This window comes from Capra hircus, chromosome 5, assembly GCF_001704415.2.
Source record: "Capra hircus breed San Clemente chromosome 5, ASM170441v1, whole genome shotgun sequence".
Classification (NCBI taxonomy): Eukaryota; Metazoa; Chordata; class Mammalia; order Artiodactyla; family Bovidae; genus Capra; species Capra hircus.
This window is the reverse complement of record NC_030812.1, coordinates 63107866-63133671: the sequence shown is the minus strand read 5'-3', so window position 1 is coordinate 63133671 and position 25806 is coordinate 63107866. Positions and strand designations below refer to the sequence as shown.

The following is a 25806-nucleotide window of genomic DNA, read 5'->3' as shown; positions in this document are numbered from 1 at the left end:
TTGACATACAGTAAGTACTTAAATATTGTTAACTATTATTATTACAATAGAATACTATGCAGTTCTTAAAAGCATGAGACTGATTTACACATATGGACATGTGAAAATCATAGATGCTTAAACTATATATTTTATGATCTCATAAATGTTAAAAAACCTATGTATGTGTATGTTTGTAGAGATAGAAATATGTGAAAGAAATCAAACCAGACTTCTATTAATCATGGCCTAGAATAAAGATGATACAGGTGGGTGAAGAGGGGACTTTCTAACCCTAACTTTCTGCTCCATATATTTCTGCATTGTTTGAGTCAGGTGATTGAATTACATACAATGGACACCAATTTATTCAGAGTTTTTCCATCTAAAACTTTAAAAATCAAGTGAAAGATTCCTTCTTTGCCTGCCTGCTGAGCCTGCCTTCTGAGATAGCCCAGATCTATGAGGTATGATTTTAAGGAGGTTTGGAAAGGTAGGAATTTTTTTTTATCAAAGTCCATTAATCTTTTAAATTTATCCCCCCATTGATAAGCAAACACTTAAATCCTTTTCCATAATTTGTATTTTTCCCAAGTATAAAATCAGATTGTGAGAGTAAAGAGTAAGCTTTTTCAAATTATATTCCCTGTCTACCTCCTACCCAAGATTCTGAATCACACTTTTAGAAGCTATGCCCCTTTGTTTCTCTTCCTAAAATATAACCCAGAAACTTAAAAGCAGTCCTGAAGTCTCATTTCCATCTCAGTGTCACAAATGCCTGATCAAGGCAAGTCTCAGAACATCTCCTGTAAGTAGCAGCTCTGCTGTAACCATCTCTTTTCCTATTGGTTATGAATAACCTTCCCCTGTTCTAAGAATTTGAGTCTTTTCTGTCTCTTAAAAAAAAAAAAAAAGTCACTACCTTAAAGACTCTAAGAGCTCCTCTGAGGGCGGGAGCCTTGCTGAGTCTCCAGCACCCTGGATAGTGCCTGACACAGGTTATGTTCAAAGTGCTGAAAGACTCTTGCTGCGTCTTTCACAAAACACCCTTTCATACTGGTATTATATCACTATTATTATTATACATAATAATGTCATTTCTAAAGTTATTGTTAATCAATATTCTTAGTTTCTCAAGATTTTCTTGCCTTTAATTTCCTGCTGTATTTAAATTTTTTTCCTTCTACTTTACTCATAAAACATGCATTAATTATTTACACATGCATTAATTGTTTCTCTCCCTCAGGAACTATGTTAGGCACTGGAAATGAAGAGGTGTAAAAGATTCTTGCCACTGCTTTCAGATAAGCTATCTTCCTGTAGATAAGATTCTTTCTTTTCTTCAGTTATTCCTTGGTTCAATACCAACTGGCCATTTGAACTGAAAAGCCTCTTCTCATAAGCGACCAAGAACGTCACATTCTCCCTGTCCCAGTTCTACCCCCCACCCAGTTTCCACTCTTGTACAATCTTGGTTTTGATCAAGATTGCTCTAGCTAAATTAGCATGCAACAAATTAAGTTTCTCTTTCATTGTTAATAAAGGAATGAGATATATTAATGTTTCAATGATAACAAGAACTTTCTCCCCACGTTTTATGACTTTTGCATAAGCTTATATCTATCTATGACACATTTAATAAAATAATAGCATAATGCTAGCAAAAGAAAGCAAATTAAATGTCTAATTAAAATCCTACATCAGAAGTCACCTATAACAACATTACAGTGGTGTGGTACTATACAAGGTATATACGAGACCATGGGTTTCTAATGTACTAACATATTTTAAAAACACTGGAACAACTTAAACCTATTGACTTAGCGTTGATAATGCGGCTGGAAAATGGGGGGTGGGGAGCGGCATAACTTTTGGAGATAAGAATCTTGAATTCCAGTTTATGCACTGGCACCATCTAAATGGGGCTTCTAAGGTGGCTCAGTGATAAAAAAATCTGCCTGCCAATGCAGGAGACTCAGGAGACGCAGGTTAAATCCCTGGGTTGGGAAGATCAGCTGGAGAAGGGAGTGGCAATCCACTTCTTGCCTGGAAAATCCCATGGACTGTGGAGCCTGGGCTACAGGCCATGGGGTCACAAAGAGTCAGACATGATTGAGCATGCACACACAATCTAAATGATTATGGATAAGTCCCTCTCCCTCATCCCCCACATACAACTGTTCATCAAGCCCTATCAATTTTTGAGTCTCTCTTCATTTCCTCTTCTCTTTCTCTGCTATTGCTTTATTACAAGCCCTTTACCTAGATTGGTGTAGTAGACATACTAACTGATTCTGACTACCTGCAATGCTTCCCTTTTCAAATCCATCTTCTACTCACCCAAGAAAGTCATATCTCTGTGACATAAATTTCATCATGTTCTACTTCAAAAATAAATAAATAAATAAAGCCACCAAAACTCCTTACCATCCAGGGGATAAGAATTAAATCCTTTAGTTATGTCCTCATCAGTCTGGTACCAATCTGCCTTATGTCAAACCTAGGAGCCCACCATAGATACACTGAATCGTCTCTCCCATCTCTAATAATCCCATTCTTGTTCATGCCTCATTACATTTTCACAAGCAGATCTCTCAACTTGGAATGCCCCTTCTTTCCTATCACCAGGAAAACTCCTTTTTTATTTTATACCCAAATCAAATAAGATTATTTCTGAAGCCTCCTGGTCTTTCTCAGGTACAATTAGGAACCACTTTCTCTCTGTTCAAACAGTGCTTTGTGTACATTAAAAAATTTTTTTGGCCTTTAGTTACTCTACTTGAAGGTAATTGTCGCTTAGTATAGTGAAAGGGAACATCTTAGCTGCTCAGTCGTGTCTGACTCTTTGCGACCCCATGGACTGTAGCCCGCTGGCTCCTTTATCCATGGAATTCTCTAGGCAAGAAAACTGGAGTGGGTAGCCATTCCCCTCTCCAGGGAATCTTCCCAATCCAAGGATCAAACCTGGGTCTCCCGAATTACAAGCAGATTCTTTACCATCTGAGACAGCAGTTGAGACACAGAGTCAGACAGGACTGAGCAACTTTCACTTAGTATAGAATAGGTATCAAAAATGCTTATTGGATGGATAAATGGATGAATAACAATTCTGCAAAGTTTCAATTTTTAATCTATCATTTGGTGAATTATTATTAATGATTTGTTGATGAGTGGAACATGATCTGGCTCTAATATTTTGTGTCTGTAGTAGACACATGAATTTAGAGCAGGTGTGAGATGACTCCCATTCAATTGATAAACAGACACCTGCCTTTCAACATCACAAGAATACTGTATAGTAGAGAAGTATGTGCAAAGATACCTGGAAGTTTTTTTGTGAATTCTACAAGAACCTGTACATGACTGGTAGCCATTTCAGTTAAAATGAGAAAATTTTCTTCTGCGCTGAATTCTTCTTTTAACTAAATTTTAAGAAAAAAAAGCAAACAATAAGTAGATCAGAGAAATCAACATAAAATTATTAGACTACAGAATCATATTTATATAATAAAATTTAAGACCCAACTCATATTTTCAGATCTTTGGAGAACAAATGCTTTCTACCAAGCTAAATATGAGACTTACTCTTTGTTTGATGTAGCAAAAAGTTTAAAATATAACTTTAATTCTAAGCCCTAATCATTTTAAAGTAACAAATTCATATATACATTTGACCTCCAAGGTAGTCAAAGCTCCAGAAAATATTAACTTCAAACACATAATTTTCAGATATTGTACATACAATTTTATTTGTTATTTCCTGAGGCATCCTCTGCTTGCTATATGAATCCATAATATAATGAAGAAGATTCTGTTGATCTGGGGTGAGTTCAGTTTTCTCCTACACTGGCAAAAAAATAAAAGGTGTTAGGGAAGGTGGTTATAAGGCATGTTTCTCATATGTACATTCATCTAGAGTAAACCGCTAGCAGAAACTGTTGAAAAAAGCCCTAAATATGGCAGAAACTGTGCATGCACTCTGTTACAATGTGTACTTGCTTTCTCTGGGCCATTGGACAAGCTCTGTCACATTTCACTAAATTTGTCCAAAGTGGCAAATTTTCCTATCCACAAATCATGGATAGCAAAATATTCCTTTCATGTATTTCTTATGAAGAGATAATAATCTGGATATGAAGCCTATCAAGACAATTCACAAAATTACTGAAAATTCAAAGTTTAATCATAACTAAGAACAGCTTCCCACATATAAAATGGAGACTCCACGTAAATGTAGTTATGTGGAACAGGGGTCAACCAACTGTAGCCCATGGACTAAATCCACCTGGTTTTATAAATGTATTTCAGCAGAACTACACTTGCTTTTCAGTGTATTGTCTATATTGCTTTTGTACTACCATTGCGGAGTTGAATGGTTCTCACAGAGACTGTGTGGCCAAGGCCTAAAATATCTCGTCCTTTATAGAAATGTTACCAACCCCTTAAGTAGTGAGTCATCAATCTGGACAATTCAGACCCCAACCACCTCTTTCCCTCTGATTAGCATCTTTTGTGAGATGAGACTAATTGTGTTAACTCGTTGCTTCCTTTACTAAAGTGTTATTGACAAAGCACAACAGCAAAGCAATATAGCCGACCCTTGAACAACACAGGGTTTGAACTATGTGGGTCCACTTATGCATGAATTTCTTTTGTTAAACATGTTCTGCTGCACTACAGAATCTGTAGTTGGTTTTTGAATTCACAGACACAGAACTGAGGTTACTGGAGGGCTAGCATGTGAAATGACACGTGGATTTTCAACTGCCTGAGAGTGGGTACCCCTAATCACCCTCATGTTATTTAAGGGTCATCTGTACTTTTAACATAAAATTATTTTTTCTGAAATGAATACAACAGAACATAGCTGAAAAACTAAACATGGATGACATTTTCAACAGTGGTATAATATTGAGAAAGGTATGACTTGACTGATCATAGATTACTGGGTTTTCAACTAATGGAAAGTCAAAATTTTTCCAAAAGTCCTAGGCACCATCATCATATGTTTGGCCAAGCATCCAAGATGCTGTTCCTCCATTTTGTCTGAAATCCTGAAAGGATTTCTTGGGTAATTTGTGACCTCGGTGGGAATGGCCTTTCTCTACTGATCCACAGATGTGTATTCACCCTGTCTTACCCCATGAGGACTAATCCACGGCCTCTATTGAATCCACATCCTTTCTGGTCTGAGCCTCCCTTCTCAATGACAAGGAAAAAATGTCATCAAAATGTGGTTAAAAAAATCTTCTTTATATCCCAAGCCATTCCCACTGGCAAACTCGGGGAAGCAGGAGAGGAATGGAGTCAGGAGATGGGAGCTTGCACTTACTCTACTTCATCCATGCTTACATGGGCTTCCCTGTATTTACTTCTGTGTTAATGTGGCTCAGATGGTCAAGAGTCTGCCTGCAAAGCAGGAGACCCAGGTTTGATCCCTGGGTTGGGAAGATCCCCTGGAGAAGGGAATGGCTTTTGCTATCTTTTGAATTTTTACGTGGAAGCATATATTACTCTTTTGATTAGAAAGCAAAGAAGAGGGACTTCCCTGGTGGGCCAGTGGCTAAGACTCCATGCCCCCAACACAGGCATTGAATTGAACCCCTGGATTCAATTCCTGGTAAGGGAACTAGATCCCATGTGGTACAACTAAAGATCTTGTTTGCTGCAACTAAGACTTGGCACAGCCAAATAAATATATAAATATTTAAAATAAATAAATAAAAAGCAAAGAAGAAATCCACTTGACGCACACTTGAAATGAAATCCTGATGTGGCTGTAGCCGTCATCTGAAAGCCCCCCGCCCATGTCATGACATCCTGGAAGCTCAGCAGCCGCTGGTTCTGACCAACACCGTGGCCCATCATTACCCTGCATGACTTAGTTGTCGAGGTTACTTGTCGCAGGTCACGTCCTTCACTGTCTTCATGGATGGCCTGATCTGCATGCTGCTTCACATTTTTTCTCAGTCGTTTAGATTTACACTGAATTTCAGTTAACAAGCCTGAAAAAATAAGCAGAGTCTTCACCATCCAAGGAAAGTCCTATTGGATGTGTGTGGTCACAAGGCAGCTGAACTATAGTCAGCTGTAAAGGTCTCCTTTGCCAGCTGGCACTGAGCTGATTCTAGCCCTGCTGACACTGTAAGACTTGACCTCAAACAAGAAATATATCTCCTGTGTCTCAGTTTCTTCCTTGATAAAATGGAAATGATATTTACCCTATAGAGTTTTTTGTAGATTAAATATGACTAGGTCACTATTTAAAATGAGTAAACAAAGAATCTGTAATAACAAAGCATTGTACCCATGTAAGGTAGTCAGTAAAAGAAGGTAAATGACACTCATCCTCTTCCTGGCCTAGGGGGGCCTCAGAAACTAGTGTTTCAAAACATAGTATTAATATTATTTTTCATTGATGTTTACATAATGTACTGTAAGAAGTATATTCAATTTCACATTAAACACAGAAGTAAATATTTTGGGTAAAATGATGTCAACATCCTTTAGGGAAAAATCTTAAAGTTCTGTTAATTTTCAGAACTGTATAAATTATTGAGAATATAGTTATAGATGAAAATAACTCCAGGAGACTTTGAAATTTTTTTTTTTTTTGAATAATCATGGGACTTCCCTGGTGGCTCAAAAGTTAAAGAATCTGCCTATAATGCAGGAGACCCGGGTTTGATTTCAGGGTAGGGAAGATCCCCTGGAGAAGGTACTAGCTACCCACTCCAATATTCTTGCCTGGAGAATTCCATGGACAGAGAAGCCTGGCAGGCTACAGTCCATGGGGTTGCAGAGTTAGACATGACTGAGCAACTAACACTTTAACACTTTGAATAATCATACAATATCATCATGAATTTTCACTTAAACAGAACAATCTAAAATAGTGGAGAACAATCTCCCATGTTCCCATTTAACTTCCTCATTCTCTCAATGTTAATGAAACAAATCTCCAAGAATTTCTTTGTTCAGGGCATGTATTTTACAGGATCATACAAAAGTTCCTGTATCTGTTGCTGGATGAGTCTGTGTTTTCATAAATAATATTATAGACTCTTGTAGGTAGGCTCATGAAAAATGTCCTCAGGACTTAGCTGGAGCAGGTTCATATTTAAGTGATGAGGAACATGAACCACCTAGGATCGAAGCGAGTGTTTCCACTGTAAGATTGGATTCCAGCCGCAGCCCCTGCCGCAGTCTCTTGTTTCATACATGCTAAGAAGAGATTGTGATCGGCCACTATAAAACTTTCATCTATCCAGAGCTGGATTATTTACACTGCCCTATTTTTTTCCCCTTCCTGCACGCATTATTTCTTTGGGTCCATCCCAGTTGCCTATGGTTGGGGAACAATAGAACTGGAGTCACCTTCCAAAGGTTTTTATTTCATGCGGCATTCCCTCTCTGAATGTTATCATCTCCTTGGTGATGTTTGTTTGTCTATTTGTGTTTTGAGAAGGAAGAGGACGTATCTCAGAATCTGAGGGGTCTGCAGAATTTTCAGAATGAAAAATTAATATGTTACATACTAGCGTGCATTCCAAATTCTGATGAAGATTATGGTTTCTCACAAAGCCAGCAGTTAATACAGTGTTTCTTTATCTGATCGAAAGACCAAATTATATTAAAACTCGGAGTAGTTAATTTCCTGTGTAAACCTATACAAATTGGTTCAAAGCTGCACAAAGAAGGAGTCTTAATAAAACGACTTGGTTTAAAACTCTATCTAGACAATTCAGAGGCAGTTATACCTTATAAAACATTTTTAATTTTCCTCACAGCTGTGAATTTTTATGCTAATTAATAGGTAAGCAGGATATTAAATTATATTTGGAGGAAATTTTAGACTTATTCTTTGTAGCTAATTAAAACATGCTATTTTGGCTGTATGTTAAAGCCACTTCATTTCACATATAATTCACTGCAAGAATGGACACTAAAATACAGCTGTTTCTTTCAGGTGTATGAAGTGCTTCTGCAGCTGACAGTTTGGACAATTTCAGTGGTTCATTATTCTCTTCAAGAACTTAGATGGTTTACTAAGTCCCTTCCTCAATTTTTGCCCTACCATTCTAATTATATGAATTACCTGACATCTGCCTCCTTAAGAGATTTTTAGTGGAATTTAATTGTTTGATGCAAATACCTGTATACATACATTCAGCCAACATTCCCATTTCTTTGCATTTCCTTAGTCGACACTCTTGGCACTTCCTTCGCATGTACATGTCCATCACGCAGTTGCCCCCATTTTTACACTTGTACACGGCATTTTTGGTAATGCTTCTTCTGAAGAAACCTGGGGAAGAAACACAGAAAGGAGTAAGAGGCTCCTAACAACACACTCGACTTCTGAGATGGCAGAGCATCTTCTCATGAACCCTGCAGGGTACCCAGGCCGTCCTCAACCATACCTGTGACAAACGTCCTTTCAGTTGCACTGCATGGTCCAGACTGGCTGCTATTTTAATGACTTATCTCTCAAAAATAAAGACATGCTTGAATGATAGCCTCTCTTGGAAAAACTCTTTGTTTTAAAAGATAGATTACTTTCATTAGCGTATCTTTACAGGGAGACAATTACCTGCTAATGAGCTCTAGGTGCTAGTAGTAAAGAGTTGAATAAGTCATACCTGCCCTCTTACAGTTTATGGGCTGGTTGAGAACAAAGACATGCAAACAACCAAATCAGTGAAATTCCATGTTCCTGGGCTGTGCTGGGGCAAAGAAGCTGGATGAATGGTCAGTTCTGGACGGAGAGGTCAGAATCAGAAGCGAGAAATGAGCTGTCTTAAAAAACAAGGGACTGTCTACCAGGCAGACAGGGAGCGGTCACATTTAAGGTTTCATTTCAGTACTTAATATACCCCGCTTGGTATAATAATAAACATGCAAACCTTGCTTTAAAAACAAGCATCTCCCTGAAGAGGATGTAGCCATACCCACTGCTGCTTCAGTTCAGTTGTCTGGAGTAGGGCAAGGGATTGCCTGACTCCCTCTCTGCTTCTCCTCTTCCTCCTCCACCCATGGACCTGGATGACCATAGTTCCTGGCTCTTCCATGGTAAATCAAGAAAGAATTGTGGGAGGCAGGGGAGGAAGTGACAGGAAAGTGCTTACTTGCCTGGTGTTGTCAGAAGCTGGTTTCTACCTAGCGAATTTCTGAAATTGACTCTTTATCCCATGGGTCATGTTATTTTGAGAACTCCTCCCCTCTCCTTGATGAGGGCAAATATGTCTCTCTTCTAGCCCATGTATCTCCCTCTGCTTCTAAGAATTTGGCAATTCTCCTCCATTCTCTTTCTTCTGAGGTCCCTCCATGTGGCGCTTTTAGCATGGACTTAACTCCATGTCATTTTCTCTGTTCCAACAAACTCAGAGAAAGTTTCTCCCACCTATCTATGAGCAGTCAGCTACCTGCCCTCTTGACCTTTCAACTTCTCAGGTGAAAGTCAGACATCAATCTCTGGTGTCCCTCAGCTGTGGGGAATATTTTTCAGTCTCCTCAAGTGATCCTGTTGACCACCCTTCCACTGGGCATAAGGCAGCAGGGCCTCCTTGGTGCACAGACCTTATCTGGGGAAGAGGGATATCTTTTCCTAATTCCCATGAAAGCTCCATACTTTTTCCACTGGTGTTGAGTGTTTGAGTGTCTCCTGTGGAGGTATTTGTCAGCAGTGGCCTGCCACTAGGGCAGGGCTTCTGGATGCAGGAGACCTGGGTATGGCATAAACCCTCTTGGAAGAGATTGCCATTAACCCCACCACAGAGCCGCCAAAACTCACATAGGACTGGGGAAACAGACTCTTCGAGGGCACAAATAAAACCTTGTGTGCATCAGGACCCAGGAGGAAAGAGGTGTGACCCCACAAGAGACTGACCCAGACTTGCCCATGAGTGTCCAGGAGTCTGGCAGAGGTGTGGGTCAGCAGTGACCTGCTGCAGGGCTGGGGGCACTGAGTGCAGCAGTGTGTGCATGAGAACTTTTGAAGGAGGTGCTATTATCGTCATTCAGTTCAATTCAGTTGCTCACTCGAGTCCAACTCTTTGCAACCCCACTGACTGCGGCATGCCAGGCTTCCCTGTCCTTCACCAACTCCCGGACTTTACTCAGACTCATGTCCACTGAGTTGGTGATGCCATCCAACCAACTCATCCTATAGCATCCCCTTCTCCTCCCACCTTCAATCTTTCCCAGCATCAGGGATTTTACAAATCAGTTCTTCGCATCAAGTGGCCAAAGTATTGGAGTTTCAGCTTCAGCATCAGTCCTTCCAATGAATATTCAGGACAGATTTCCCCTGGGATGGACTGGTTGGATCTCCTTGCAGTCCAAGGGACTCTCAAGAGTCTCCTCCAACACCACAGTTCAACAGCATCAATTCTTCGACTCTCAGCTTTCTTCACAGTCCAACTCCCACATCCATACATGATGACTGGGAAAACCATAGCTCTGACTAGACAGAGCTTTGTTGGCAAAGTAGTGTCTTTGCTTTTTAATATACTGTCTAGGTTGGTCATAACTTTTCTTTCAAGGAGTAAGCGTCTTTTAATTTCATGGTTGCAGTCAGCATCTGCAGTGATTTTGGAGCCCCAAAAATAAAGTGTGCCACTGTTTCCCCATTTATTTGCCTGGAAGTGATGGGACTGGATGCCATGACCTTAGTTTTCTGAATGTTGAGTTTTAAGCCAACTTATTCATTCTCCTCTTTTACTTTCATTAAGAGGCTCTTTAGTTCTTCTTTACTTTCTGCCATAAGAGTGGTGTCATCTGTATATCTGAGGTTGCTTATATTTCACCTGGCAGTCTTGATTCCAGCCTGTGCTTCATCCAGCCCAGTGTTTCTCTTGATGTACTGCACATATAAGTTAAATAAGCTGGGTGACAACATACAGCCTTGACATACTCCTTTTCCTATTTGGAACTAGTCTGTTGTTCCATGTCCAGTTCTAACTGTTGCTTCCTGACCTGCATACAGATTTCTCAAGAGGCAGGTCAGGTCGTCTGGTATTCCCATCTCTTTCAGAATTTTCCACAGTTTGAGGTGATGCACAGAGTCAAAGGCTTTGGAATAGTCAATAATGCAGAAATAGATGTTTTTCTGGAACTCCCTTGCTTTTTCCATGATACAGCGAATGTTGGCAATTTGATCTCTGGTTCCTCTGCCTTTTATAAAACAAACTTGAACATCTGGAAGTTCACAGGTTCACATATTGCTGAAGCTTGGCTTGGAGAATTTTGAGCATTATCTTACTAGCGTGTGAGATGAGTGCAATTGTGTGTTAGTTTGATCATTCTTTCCCATTGCCTTTCATTGGGATTTGAAGGAAAACTGGCCTTTTACTGTCCTGTGGCCACTGCTGAGGTTCCCAAATTTGCTGGCATATTGAGTGTACCACTTTCACAGCATCATCTTTTAGGATTTGAAATAGCTCAACTGGAATTCCATCACCTCCACTAGCTTTGTTCATAATAATGCTTTCTAAGGCCCCCTTGACTTCACATTCCAAGATATCTGGCTCTAGGTAAGTGATCACACCATTGTGATTATCTGGGTCATTAAGATCTTTTTTGTATAGTTCTTCTGTATATTGTTGCTACCTCTTCTTACTATCTTCTGCTTCTGTTAGGTCCATACAATTTCTGTCCTTTATCGAGTCCATCTTTGCATGAAATGTTCCCTTGGTATCTCTAATTTTCTTGAAGAGATCTCTAGTCTTTCCCATTCTGTTGTTTTCCTCTATTTCTTTGCATTGATCACTGGAGAAGGCTTTCTTATCTCTCCTTGCTATTCTTTGGAACTCTGCATCAAATGGATATATCCTTCCTTTTCTCCTTTGCTTTTCACTTCTCTTCATTTCACAACTATTTGTAAGTCCTCCTCAGACAGCCATTTTGTGTTTTTGCATTTCTTTTTCTTGGAGATGGTCTTGATCTCTGTCTCCTGTACAATATCACGAACCTCTGTCCATAGTTCATCAGGCACTCCGTCTATCAGATCTAGTCCCTTAAATCTATTTCTCACTTCCACTAAATAATAATAAGGGATTTGATTTAGGTCATACCTGAATGGTCTAGTGGTTTTCCCTACTTTCTTCAATTTAAGTCTGAATTTTGCAGTAAGGAGTTCATGATCTGATTCTAATTCAGCACCTACTGACCTGAGGAGTTCATCTTTCAGTGTCCTATCTTTTTGCTTTTTCATACTGTTATGGGGTTCTCAAGGGAAGAATACTGAAGTGATTTGCCATTCCCTTCTCCAGTGGACCACATTTTGTCAGAAGTCTCCAACAAGACCCATCCATCTTGGGTGGCCCTACATGGCATGTCTCATAGTTTCATTGAGTTAGACAAGGCTGTGGTTCGTGTGATTAGATTGGCTAGTTTTCTATGATTGTGCCTTTCAGTCTGTCTGCCCTCTGATGGAGAAGGATAAGAGTTTGACTTTTGAAGGATAGTTTGGACTCAGGTCTGACAGAATGTGGTCCACTGGAGAAGGGAATGGCAAACCACTTCAGTATTCTTGCCTTGAGAACCCCATGAACAGTATGAAAAGGCAAAATGATAGGATATTGAAAGAGGAACTACCCAGGTCAGTAAGTGCCCAATATGCTACTGGCGATCAGTGGAGAAATAACTCCAGAAAGAATGAAGGGATGGAGCCAAAGTAAAAACAACAACCAGTTGTGGATGTGACTGGTGATAGAAGCAAGGTCCGATGCTGTAAAGAGCAATATTGCATAGGAACCTGGAATGTTAGGTCCATGAATCAAGGCAAACTGGAAGTGGTCAAACAGGAGATGGCAAGAATGAACATCGACATTCTAGGAATCAGAGAACTAAAACGGATTGCAATGGGTAAATTTAACTCAGATGACCATTATATCTACTACTGCGGGCAGCAATCCCTTAGAAGAAATGGAGTAGCCATCATGGTCAAGAAAAGAGTCCAAAATGCAGGACTTGGATGCAATCTCAAAAATGACAGAATGATCTCTGTTCATTTCAAGGCAAACCATTCAATATCATGGTAATCCAAGCCTATGCCCCAACTAGTAACACTGAAGAAGCTGAAGTCGAACAGTTCTATGAAGACCTACAAGACCTTCTAGAACAAACACCCCAAAAAAATGTCATTTTCATTATATGGGACTGGAATGCAAAAGTGGAAGTCAAGAAACACCTGGAGTAACAGGCAAATTTGGCCTTGGAATGCGGAATGAAGCAGGGCAAAGGCTAATAGAGTTTGGCCAAGAGAACACACTGGTCATAGCAAACACCCTCTTCCAACAATGTAAGAGAATACTCTACACATGGACATCACCAGATGGTCAACACCGAAATCAGATTGATTATATTCCTTGCAGTCAAACATGGAGAAGCTCTATACAGTCAGCAAAAACAAGACCAGGAGCTGACTGTGGCTCAGATCATGAACTCCTTATTGTCAAATTCAGACTTAAACTGAAGAAAGTAGGGAAAACCACTAAACCATTCAGGTATGACCTAAATCAAATTCCTTATGATTATACAGTGGAAGTGAGAAATAAATTTAAGGGACTAGATCTGATAGACAGAGTGCCTGATGAACTATGGACGGAGGTTCATGACGCTGCACAGGAGACAGAGATCAAGACCATCCCCGTGGAAAAGAAATGCAAAAAAGCAAAATGGCTGTCTGAGGAGGCCTTACAAATAGCTGTGAAAAGAAGAGAAGTGAAAAACGAAGGAGAAAAGGAAGGATATATCCATTTGATGCAGAGTTCCAGAGGAGAGATAAGAAAGCCTTCCCCAGTGATCAATGCAAAGAAATAGAGGAAAACAACAGAATGGGAAAGACTAGAGATCTCTTCAAGAAAATTAGAGATACCAAGGGAACATTTCATGCAAAGATGGACTCGATAAAGGACAGAAATTGTATGGACCTAACAGAAGCAGAAGACAGTAAGAAGAGGTGGCAAAAATAGACAGAAGAACTATACAAAAAAGAGCTTCATGACCCAGATAATCACGACGGTGTGATCACTCACCTAGAGCCAGACATCCTGGAATGTGAAGTCAAGTGGGCCTTAGAAAGCATCACTATGAACAAAGCTAGTGGAGGTGATGGAATTCCAGTTGAGCTATTTCAAATCCTAAAAGATGATGCTGTGAAAGTGGTGCACTCAATATGCCAGCAAATTTGGGAACCTCAGCAGTGGCCACAGGACTGGAAAAGGTCAGTTTTCATTCCAATCCCAAAGAAAGTCAATTGCAAAGAATGCTCAAACTACGGTACAATTGCACTCATCTCACACGCTAGTAAAGAAATGCTCAAAATTCTCCAAGCCTGGCTTCAGCAATATGTGAACCCGTGAACTTCCAGATGTTCAAGCTGGTTTTAGAAAAGGCAGAGGAACCAGAGATCAAATTGCCAACATCCGCTGGATCATGGAAAAAGCAAGAGAGTTCCAGAAAAGCATCTATTTCTGCTTTATTGGCTATGCCAAAGCCTTTGACTGTGTGGATCACAATAAACTGTGGAAAATTCTGAAAGAGATAGGAACACCAGACCACCTGACCTGCCTCTTGAGAAACCTGTATCCAGGTCAGGAAGCAACAGTTAGAACTGGACATGGAACAACAGACTGGTTCCAAATAGGAAAAGGAGTACGTCAAGGCTGTATATTGTCACCCTGCTTATTTAACTTCTATGCAGAGTACATCATGAGAACGCTGGACTGGAAGAAGCACAAGCTGGAATCAAGATTGCCGGGAGAAATGTCAATAACCTCAGATATGCAGATGACACCACCCTTATGGCAGAAAGTGAAGAGGAACTAAAAAGCCTCTTGATGAAAGTGAAAGAGGAGAGTGAAAAAGTTGGCTTAAAGCTTAACACTCAGAAAACTAAGATCATGGCATCTGGTCCCATCAGTTCATGGGAAATAGATGGGAAAACAGTGGAAACAGTGTCAGACTTGATTTTTTGGGGCTCCAAAATCACTGCAGATGTCAACTGCAGCCAGGAAATTAAAAAGTGCTTACTCCTTGGAAGAAAAGTTATGACCAACCTAGATAGCATATTAAAAAGCAGACACATGACTTTGCCAACAAATGTCCATCTAGTCAAGGCTATGATTTTTCCTGTGGTCATGTATGGATGTGAGAGTTGGACTGTGAAGAAAGCTGAGCTCTGAAGAATTGATGCTTTTGAACTGTGGTGTTGGAGAAGACTCTTGAGAGTCCCTTGGACTGCAAGGAGATCCAACAAGAACATCCTAAAGGAGATCAGTCCTGGGTGATCATTGGAAGGACTGATATGAAGGTGAAACTGCAAAACTTTGGCCACCTCATGCGAAGAGCTGATTCACTGGGAAAGACCCTGATGCTAGGAAAGATTGAAGGTGGGAGGAGAAGGGGAAGATAGAAGATGAGATGGTTGGATGGCATCACTGACTCGATGGACATGAGTTTGATTAAGCTCCGGGATTTGGTGATAGACAGGCAAGCCTGGTGTGCTGCAGTCTTTGGGGTTGCAAAGAGTCAGACCCAACTGAACAACTGAATTGAACTGAACTGAACTTCCACTGGTGGCCCCTAGGGGAAGACAGCTGCACCCCACACCTTTGCAATGGAGATGTGGGATTCCCAGCACACTAGTCACATTTCCTAAACCTTTAAAGATCCCTCTGTAAAGTCCTTCTCACTTCAAACCTTCAAAGTGGGCATATTTATCTAGTCTTTAACGACCCACCACAAGATGGGCTTGCTTAGAATTTTAGCATCCATTGTCTTCTTGCCTCTGTCAAAACTGAGACAGCTGTGTCCTTCTATTTTAATAGCCTATTGGAATAATAGCTGACATTTACCAAACACCCACTGGCTTTTGTTCTAACCACTTCACTTGCATTATTTATTTAGTCTTTATATCAATTTTATTATGACGATAATATTATGTGTCCCCATATTACAGATGAAGAAGAAAGGTACATAGAGGTTAAGTACTTTGGTCATGAGCACATTGTTAATAGGTGGACTAGAAAGTTCAAATCCAGGCAGTCATGTACCAAACCCCACACTCTTAACCACGAGGTTATAATTGCTCCTCTCACATCGGAAGAGAATCACTTAATATTAACTCCCTACTATCTGCAAGCTTCATCAAAGAATGCAAGAGCTACACCAAGATGAAGAAAACATTCCTGTCCTCAGAGCTTCCAACTTAGTGGCAAGACAAAGAAGTAAAATCACAGTATAATGCAGTGGAGAGTAATAGGAGAGCTAATTAAGTAATAAATTACTGTAATGTAGATGAAAAAGTGATCATTCCATGGCCATACTAAATTCTTGTGAAGGATATGCCACATTAAAGGGGAGACGGCAGTTCCATCATAGACTTAGAGACTTGCACATTTGTTATTACAATTTCCCAAGCAGAAGGCAATAAAAATTGTTCTAGTAAGATAAGTATATGAAGCTTTCCCATCACTGAGAAGTCTAGTGTCATGAGGAAAGGCATTATATGGGCTGGGAATGAAAGAAAGTGAAAGTGAAGTTGCTCAGCCGTGTCCAACTCTTTGTGACCCCGTGGACTATAGCCTACCAGGCTCCTCCGTCCAGGGGACCCTGATTAATTCCAAGTAGCAGAAGTCACTTGGAATGATTCAGGGCCATTCTGAGCCTGTATGTCTTCTCCTCAAGACACTAGACTTGACCTGGGTTTGATCCTTGCAGGGGTTGGGAAGATCCCTTGGAGGAGGGCATGGCAACCCACTCCAGTATTCTTGCCTGGAGAATCCCCATGGACAGAGGAGCCTGGCAGGCTACTCTCCACTGGGTCACAAAGAGTCAGACACGACTGAGCAACTAAGCACAGGGGAGGTCACAGAACTCACGATGGAATTAGAATTTGAGCTGGACATCAGAGAATAAGTAGAATTTTGAAACATGGACTTTGAAGGAGGAAGGAAAGACTGGGAAAGGAGCAAAGGCATGGAGTTATGGAAATTCCAAAGAAGGGGAGATAATCCATCTTGATGGGAGGGTAGAGTGTGGGGAGAATTAGTGGGAACTGGATGAGGGCATGTGGTAGGACAGAATATGGTTAAATGAACTTGAGCTCCAAGCAAAGAAGCTGAAATACCTTTAAAGGGTTTTGGCAGGGCAGGGTCTAACCTAATCTATATGTTGGGAAGATGCCTTGGAGCAAGATCAAGGTGGGACAGGGAGACTGGAGACAAGAGGCTGTTATGGCCAGAGGGGGATGGATGCCTGACTAAGAGGTAGGGAAAATAGGGAGGAGGAAACAAGGACATTCAGGCCTGGATAACTAACTCAATATGAAAACAGGCTGAAGAAAAAAAAAAGTCATAAACTTGCTTGTAAATTTGTCAGCTAGTGTAACTCTCAGTAGGAAAGATACTACCATTTTCCTAAATGTCAGATCTAACCACATGAAGTCTAAAAAAAGTCTGTTGATATTGGGAGTGCAAATACCAGATCATGCATTTCAGAAGAAACTATAGACAAAAAAAGAATTTTTTTTCCTGGTACCAAATGATTGAACTCAGTGACCACTTTAGCCTACCTGAGTTAATATTTCCACTTATTCTCAGCCTCTCCCAAGGATGATTCCCTCTAACATCATGATCAATACTGATAGTTCAATAATTAACAGAAATAAAATTCCTTATTCCAAGATGAGTCAAAGGACAATTCTGGAGGTTTTTTTTTTTTATTATTCTGTTAATACTGCATTAATACTGAGAAGGAAATCATTATCATCTCAATAGCTGAATTAGTTAGCTTTCACTGAGGTGGCAACACAATACTATCATTACATCACTTACATAAGGCTACCTATACAGTATTTATACTTATGCAAATCCATCCATACATAAACCTCTGCCTCTATTTAGTGCATATTCAACAATGCCCATATCAAAAAAGTCATTTGAAAATGAATAGAAAGAAATATTCTCTGAGGAACAGAGGCTCCCTGGTAGACAGGGCTGGCATTGCCATCTGAGGAGTATGTTGCACTAGGAGGGTTCTGGGGCAGGGGGCGGGGGGCAGGTGAATAGCTATGGTAAAATGGACCCCTCAGTTATGCAGAACACTGGACATCCTGCTTTTTTGTTTGGGGCTTCCCTGGGCATCTGTCTGCAATGCAGGAGATCTGGGCTCGATCCCTGGTTGGGAAGATCCCTTGGAGAAGGGAATGGCAACCCACTCAAATATTCTTGCCTGGAGAATTCCATGGACAGAGGAGCCTGGCGGGCTACAGTCCATGGGGTTGCAAAGAGTCAGACACACTGAGCAATCAGTATTTTCATTTTCACATACAGACAGAACCCATATACTCCCAACTCATACATACATGCATGCCTATACAAACACACATGCACATACTGGACTCCAGGGACTGACAGTAGGCCACCCATTAATTTGAAATCAATAAATGTTGGTTGATGTTTAAACCTTTAAGGCTTTTTTTTCCTTGTTTTTGACCAAGGCCCAAGGCATGCAGAATCTTTGTTCCTTGAACACAGCTCAAACTCAAGCCTGCTGCAGTAGAAGCAAGGATTCTTAACCACTAGACCACCAGGTAAGTCCTCCCCTGGCTTTTTCAGTTCAGTTCAGTCAAGTCCAACTCTTTGCAACCCCATGGACTGCAGCACACAAGGATTCCCTGTCCATCACTAAATCCTGGAGCTTAATCAAACTCATGTCCCTTGAGTCGGTGATGCCATCCAACCATCTCATCCTCTGTCATCCCCTTCTCCTCCCGCCTTTAATCTTTCCCAGCATCAGGAGCTTTCCCAGTGAGTCAGTTCTTGGCATCAGGTGGCCAAAGTATTGGAGTTTCAGCTTCAACATCAGTCTTTCCAATGAATATTCAGAGATGATTTTTAGGATTGATTGGTTGGATCTCCTTGCAGTCCAAGGGACTCTCAAGAGTCTTCGCCAACACCACAGCTCAAAAGCATCAATTCTTTGGCACTCAGCTTTCCTTACAGTCCAACTCTCACATCCATACATGACTACTGGAGAAAACACAGCTTTGACTAGATGGACCTTTGTTGGCAAAGCAATGTCTCTACTTTTCAGTATGCTGTCTAGGTTGGTCATAGCTTTTCTTCTAAGGAGCAAGTGTCTTATAATTTCATGGCTGTATTCACCATCTGCAGTGATTTTGGAGCCCAAAAAACTAAAGTCTCTCACTGTTTCCACTGTTCCCAAATTTATTTGTCATGAAGTGATAGGACTGGATGCCATGATCTTAGTTTTCTGAATGTTGAGTTTTAAGCCCAATTTTTCACTCTCCTCTTTCACTTTCATCAAGAGGCTCTTTAGTTATTCTATTTCTGCCATAAGGGTGGTGTCATCTGCATATCTGAGATTACTGATATTTCTCCTGGCAATCCTGATTCCAGCTTGTGCTTCATCCAGCCCAGCATTTCACATGATGTACTCTGCATATAAGTTAAATATGCAGGGTGACAATATGCCTTGACATACTCCTTTCCCAATTTGCAACCAGTCTGTTGTTCCATGTCCAGTTCTGTTGCTTCTTGTCCTGCATACAGATTTCTCAGAAGGCAGATCAGGTGGTCTGGTATTCCCATCTCTCAGAATTTTCCACAGTTTTTGTGATCCACACAGTCTAAGGCTTTGGCATAGTCAATAAAGCAGAAGTAGATGATTTTCTGGAACTCTATTGCTTTTTTGATGATCCAACGGATGTTGGCAATTTGATCTCTGGTTCCTCTGCCTTCTCTAAATATAGCTTGAACATCTGGGGGAAGTTCATAGTTCACGTACTATTGAATCCTGGCTTGGAGAATTTTGAGCATTACTTTGCTAGCGTGTGAATTAAGTGCAATTGTGTGGAATTTTGAACATTCTATGGCATTGCCTTTCTTTGGGATTGGAATGAAAACTGACCTTTTCTTGCCCTGTGAGCACTGCTGAGTTTTCCAAATTTGCATACTGAGTGCAGCACTTTCACAGCATCATCTTTTAGGATTTGAAATTGCTCAACTGGAATTCCATCACCTCCACTAGCTTTGTTCATAGTGATGCTTCCTAAGGCCCTTGACCTAGGAAGACTTGACTTCTCATTCCAGGATGTCTGGCTCTAGGTGAGTGATCACACCATTATGGTTATCTGGGTCATGAAGATCTTTTTTGTATAGTTCTTCTGTGTATTGTTGGCACCTCTTCTTACTATCTTCTGCTTCTGTTAAGTCCATACAATTTCTGTCCTTTATTGTGCCCATCTTTGCATAAAATGTTCCCTTGGCATCTCTATTTTTCTTGAAGAGATCTCTAGTCTTTCCCATTCTATTGTTTTCCTCTATTTCTTTGCACTGATCAATGAGGAAGGCTTTCTTATCTCTCCTTGATATTCTTTTGAGCTCTGCATTCAAATGGGTATATCTTTCCTTTTCTCCTTTGCCTTTCGCTTCTCTTCTTTTCTCAGCTATTTGTAAGGCCTCCTCAGACAACCATTTTGCCTTTTTGCATTTCTTTTTCTTGGGGATGGTCTTGATCACTACCTCCTGTTCAGTGTCTCAAACCTCCATCCATAGTTCTTCAGGCACTCTGTCTATAAGATCTAATCCCTTGAATCTATTTGTCACTTCAACTTATAATCGTAGGGGATTTTTAAACAGCAACAAACACATGGCTTTTTAAACAGCAACAAACACATAGGACTAAGCAATTAGTTATCTAACTTCTAACATGGCCTAAATAGAGTCAACATTTTTGCCTCAGCGGACTGTAGCATAAAAAGGACTCTACCACCCACTTTATAAGGGCTTCCCTAGTAGTTCAGACAGTAAAGAATCTGCCTGCAATGCAGGAGAGCCAGGTTTGATTCCTGGGTTGGGAAGATCCACTGGAGGAGGGAATGGCAAACCACTGCAATATTCTTGCCTGGAGAATTCTATGAACAGACCATGGGGTTGCAAAGAGTCAGACATGACTGAAAGACTAACACTCACTTATACATGACTTATTTTGTATCAGACACTTTACAACATTTTGCATATGGTGTTTCACTCAACATTCATAACAATCCTATGAGGTAGACTTATTCTTATCTCCCTCTTACAGATAAGGGGACTGAGTTACACAGAAATTAAGTAATTTGCTCAAGGTCCCAAAGATAGTAAATAGTAGAGCTCAGATTTGAACCCTGATAGGCTCATTTCATGCAAAGATAGGCTCGATAAAGGACAGAAATGGTATGGACCTAACAGAAGCAGAAGATAGTAAGAAGAGGTGGCAAGAATACACAGGAGACCTGTACAAAAAAGAGCCTCACGACCCAGATAATCACGATGGTGTGATCACTCATCTAGAGCCAGACATCCTGGAATGTGAAGTCAAGTGGGCCTTAGAAAACATCACTATGAACAAAGCTGGTGGAGGTGATGGAATTCCAGTGGAGCTATTTCAAATCCTGAAAGATGATGCCATGAAAGTGCTGCGCTCAATATGCCAGCAAATTTGGAAAACTCAGCAGTGGCCACAGGACTGGAAAACATCAGTTTTCATTCCAGTCCCAAAGAAAGGCAATGCCAAGGAATGCTCAAACTACCACACAATTGCACTCATCTCATACGCTAGTAAAGTAATGCTCAAGATTCTCCAAGCCAGGCTTCAGCAATATGTGAACCACGAACTTCCAGATGTTCAAGCTGGTTTTAGAAAAGGCAGAGGAACCAGAGATCAAATTGCCAACATCTGCTGGATCATGGAAACAGGAAGAGAGTTCCACAACAATATCTATTTCTGCTTTATTGACTGTGCCAAAGCCTTTGACTGCATGGATCACAATAAACTGTGGAAAATTCTGAAAGAGATAGGAACAACAGACCACCTGACCTGCCTCTTGAGAAACCTGTATGCAGGTCAGGAAGCAACAGTTAGACCTGGACATGGAACAACAGACTGGTTCCAAATAGGAAAAGGAGTACGTTAAGGCTGTATATTGTCACCCTGCTTATTTAACTTCTATGCACAGTACATCATAAGAAACGCTGGGCTGGAAGAAACACAAGCTGGAATCAAGATTGCCGGGAGAAATATCAATCACCTCAGATATGCAGATGACACCACCCTTATGGCTGAAAGTGAAGAGGAACTAAAAAGCCTCTTGATGAAAGTGAAAGAGGAGAGTGAAAAAGTTGGCTTAAAGCTCAACACTCAGAAAACGAAGATCATGGCATCTGGTCCCATCACTTCATGGCAAATAGATGGGGAAACAGTGGAAACAGAATCAGACTTTATTTTTTGGGCTCCAAAATCACTGCAGATGGTGACTGTAGCCAGGAAATTAAAAAACGCTTACTCCTTGGAAGAAAAGTTATGACCAACCTAGATAGCATATTCAAAAGCAGAGACATGACTTTGCCAACAAATGTCCATCTAGTCAAGGCTATGATTTTTCCTGTGGTCATGTATGGATGTGAGAGTTGGACTGTGAAGAAAGCTGAGCACCAAAGAATTGATGCTTTTAAACTGCGGTGTTGGAGAAGACTCTTGAGAGTCCCTTGGACTGCAAGGAGATCCAACCAGAACATCCTAAAGATCAGCCCTGGGTGTTCATTGGAAGGACTGATGTTGAAGCTGAAACTCCAGTACTTTGGCCACCTCATGTGAAGAGCTGACTCATTGGAAAGGACCCTGATGCTGGGAGGGATTGGGGGCAGGAGGAGAAGGGGACGACAGAGGATGAGATGGCTAGATGGCATCACCGACTCTATCGACATGAGTTTGAGTGAACTCCGGGAGTTGGTGATGGACAGGGAGGCCTGGCAGGCTGTGATTCATGGGGCTGCAAAGAGTTGGACGTGACTGAGTGACCGAACTGAACTGACTGAGGCTCAGTTCCAATCTCTATGCACATTACCACTATATCATGCTTTCCTTCTGGTAAGACTGCATTCCTAAAAATTATCTTTTGACATTAATGTCCCCACATCCCTAATTCCTGTGAAATGCTCCACAGTTTCATCCCTATTTCCCAAACTTTTTCGTGGACATTTCCCTGGTGGTCCAGTGGCTAATACTCCCCACTCCGAATGCAGGAGACCTGGATTTGATCCTTGGTCAGGAAGCTAACTCCCACATGCTGCAACTAAGAGTTCACACACCACAACTAAAGATCCTGCAGCTAAGACCCAGCAGAGCTAAATAAATAAATAGATATTTAAAACCAAAAACCAAAACTTCTTCAGAAACATCCTATTCTCCCTCTCCCATCTCAGCTGTCTTTTCCACAGCTGCAACGGAGTACAACCTAGAAAGAATTGCTGCCAATACTAACCCAGGTAAACTTGGTTTCCATCGCATAATTTCTTAGACTTCAGGATCTCAGGTCTTCTCTTTGAGTTGCTTGCTGAAAATTTTAGAACTCAACAACAGACTCCTGATCACCTAGCAGGTGACTGTTTTAGGTCACTGTTTTTGAAAAAGCAAACTCTCAAACTCTTGAATTACAGTTGATGAAAATTAGTCTTAACTAGTTAGTTAATGCTAACGCCTTCTCTGGTGGCTCAGTGGTGGAAAATCCGCCTGCCAGTGCAGGAGGCGTGGTTCAATCCCTGGGCTGGGAAGATCCCCTGGAGAAGGGAATGGCAACCCACTCTAGTATTCTTGCGTGGGAAATCCCATGGACAGAGGAGCCTGGTGGGGCAAGAGGAGTCCATGGGGTGGCAAGAGAGTCAGACACGACTTAGTGACTAAACAACAACGTTTTTTTAAGTCCCCCTCCCCCTTATCTCTTAGGGAGCCACAGAAATATGTCGACGTGGTTTTTCAACACTTACTTTTATCACTACCATTTCTCTTTTTAATTAATTAATAAATCTATTTATTGGCTCACTGGGTCCTCATTGCTGCAAGCAGGGGCTATAGTCGTGGTGTACAGACTTCTCCTTGCCATGGCTTCTCCTGTTGCAGAGTATGGGCTCCAGAGCACGTGGGCTTTCAGTAACTGCCATACATGAGCTCAGTAGTTGTGGCGCATGGGCTTAGTTGCCCAGCTGCATGTGGAATCTTCCTGGACCAGGGATCAAACTCATGTCCCCAGCACTGGCAGGCAGATTCTTAACCACCAGGGAAGTCCACTACAATTTGTAATAATCTTTTTACCTTAGATAAGTTTTAAAAGATCTGACTTTGAATTATCTTTGGAAGTTGCCTAATGTCACTCCAAAGTAGACGAATCTGCAGACAGCTAAGAAGTCGAAGGGCATTCATCATACTTCTATACTCCCTCTGGGGGAAAATGCCATGAAATAAGAGAAAAATTCAATAAAACATCATAGTTTATAAAAATATTTGAATACAACTTCATTAGTGCATCAGAAATGTTGATGAACCTCAGAAAGACAGAAGTCAGAGTAAATTTATGAAGAAACATGACCATGGGGCAGAAGAGCTCAGGAGTAGTAGCAATGGGGAAGTTCCAAGTTCAGATACAGGTAGACGCAGAGAGGACCCTGAAGCATTGATGAGGAGCACTGGGTTAAGCCAGGGGTTGGCTAACTACAGCTTAAAGGATCAGTTTAGCTTCCTATTTCTGTATGGCCCACAACCTGAGAATGATTTTTACACATTTTAATGGTTGAAAGAAAGCAAAAGAAGAATATTTGTAGTATGAAAAAGTACATGACATTTAAATGTCAGCATCCATAAATAAAGTTTTATTGGAACAAAACCATAATCATTCATTTACATATCTACTTCTGCACTACAATGACAGAGCCAAGAGTTGTGACAGAGACCTTAATACCTGCAAAGCCTAAAATACTAACTTTCTGCCCCTTTACATACAGAAAAAGTTTGCCAGCCCCTATGCTAAGCCAGGGATAGCAGTAGTACTTGCATGCAGTTTCAAGCATCGAATACAGGTCACTGAGGGAGGGCAAGGAGGAACAAGGAATCCTTATGCCCAGATGACAAGGACCGGAACATTCCATCTAACAGCAAATCTTGTCCTCCCTCCTGACAGGGAAAAGCAGCCCACAGAAACACAAAGAGCATCCTTTGAGAGGTGGGCAAGGAATCTCCTTGTCTACTCAATGAGATTACTCTTGTTTCTAGTCATTTGGGAATTGTCTTTGCACAATTAAGTGCTTCCTCTCTCCTGAGTCAATGAAGAGAGACAGAGAACATAAATTATTATTATCAGAAAAAAAGAGGGCCATCCTAATAGTTTTATGTAGCTTCAATGTGCCAGGAAGAAACACACAACATTTTAATAGCTTTATTTATTCCTGACGACACATCTGGAGTGGGGTCCTCCATCCTGCAGGCAATCCTGTCATGTCCCTAGTCAGCATCCTCTCCTCTCCTAGACTTTGTTACAACCTTTCCTTTTCAATCTCTCAACACCATGTCCATACTTCTGACTCTCAGCTAATGACTGAGCTTCTTATTTGACTGACAAAATTGAACCTTTCAGAAGAGAATTTCCACGTGTACCAACCTGTCTGTATTTGTACGACATAATCTGCCTTCCTTCCTTTTTCTAAAGATGGATCAGTCCTCTTCTAAACCAAACCCACCCTAAAATAAAAGCCTCCCTTAGCCCCCATCCTTCCATTCATTGCCCTGCTTCTCTGCTCCTCTTTATGACAAGACTTCTTTAACGAGTAGTCCACAGTGGCTGTCTCTACTTGATCTCCCTTTTCTCTTAAACCCATGCCCATCAGACTTTACCCCACCACAGCTGAAAAGGATCCTCCACTTGATTCAGTTCTCAGTGCTCATCTTGACTGAACCACCATCAGTGTTTGATACAGTTTTGTGCTTCCT

The 25806-nt window shown here is 41.0% G+C and overlaps 1 protein-coding gene across 4 annotated transcripts in view; it reads right to left on the bottom strand.

Annotated features, from left to right (window-relative positions):
- NR1H4 (nuclear receptor subfamily 1 group H member 4) overlaps nt 1-25806 on the bottom strand; it is an 80052-nt gene that overhangs the window by 12902 nt on the left and 41344 nt on the right. For 2 of the 4 annotated variants that reach the window (XM_018048151.1, XM_005680501.3), the window contains 4 exons: nt 8135-8287; nt 5851-5984; nt 3722-3820; nt 3302-3401 (listed from right to left, as the gene is read on the bottom strand). In XM_018048151.1, the coding sequence (XP_017903640.1) occupies nt 3302-3401; nt 3722-3820; nt 5851-5984; nt 8135-8287 (486 nt within the window). The remainder of the gene's footprint in view (nt 1-3301; nt 3402-3721; nt 3821-5850; nt 5985-8134; nt 8288-25806) is intronic. The other 2 variants (XM_018048152.1, XM_005680502.3) reach the window with 1 other exon arrangement.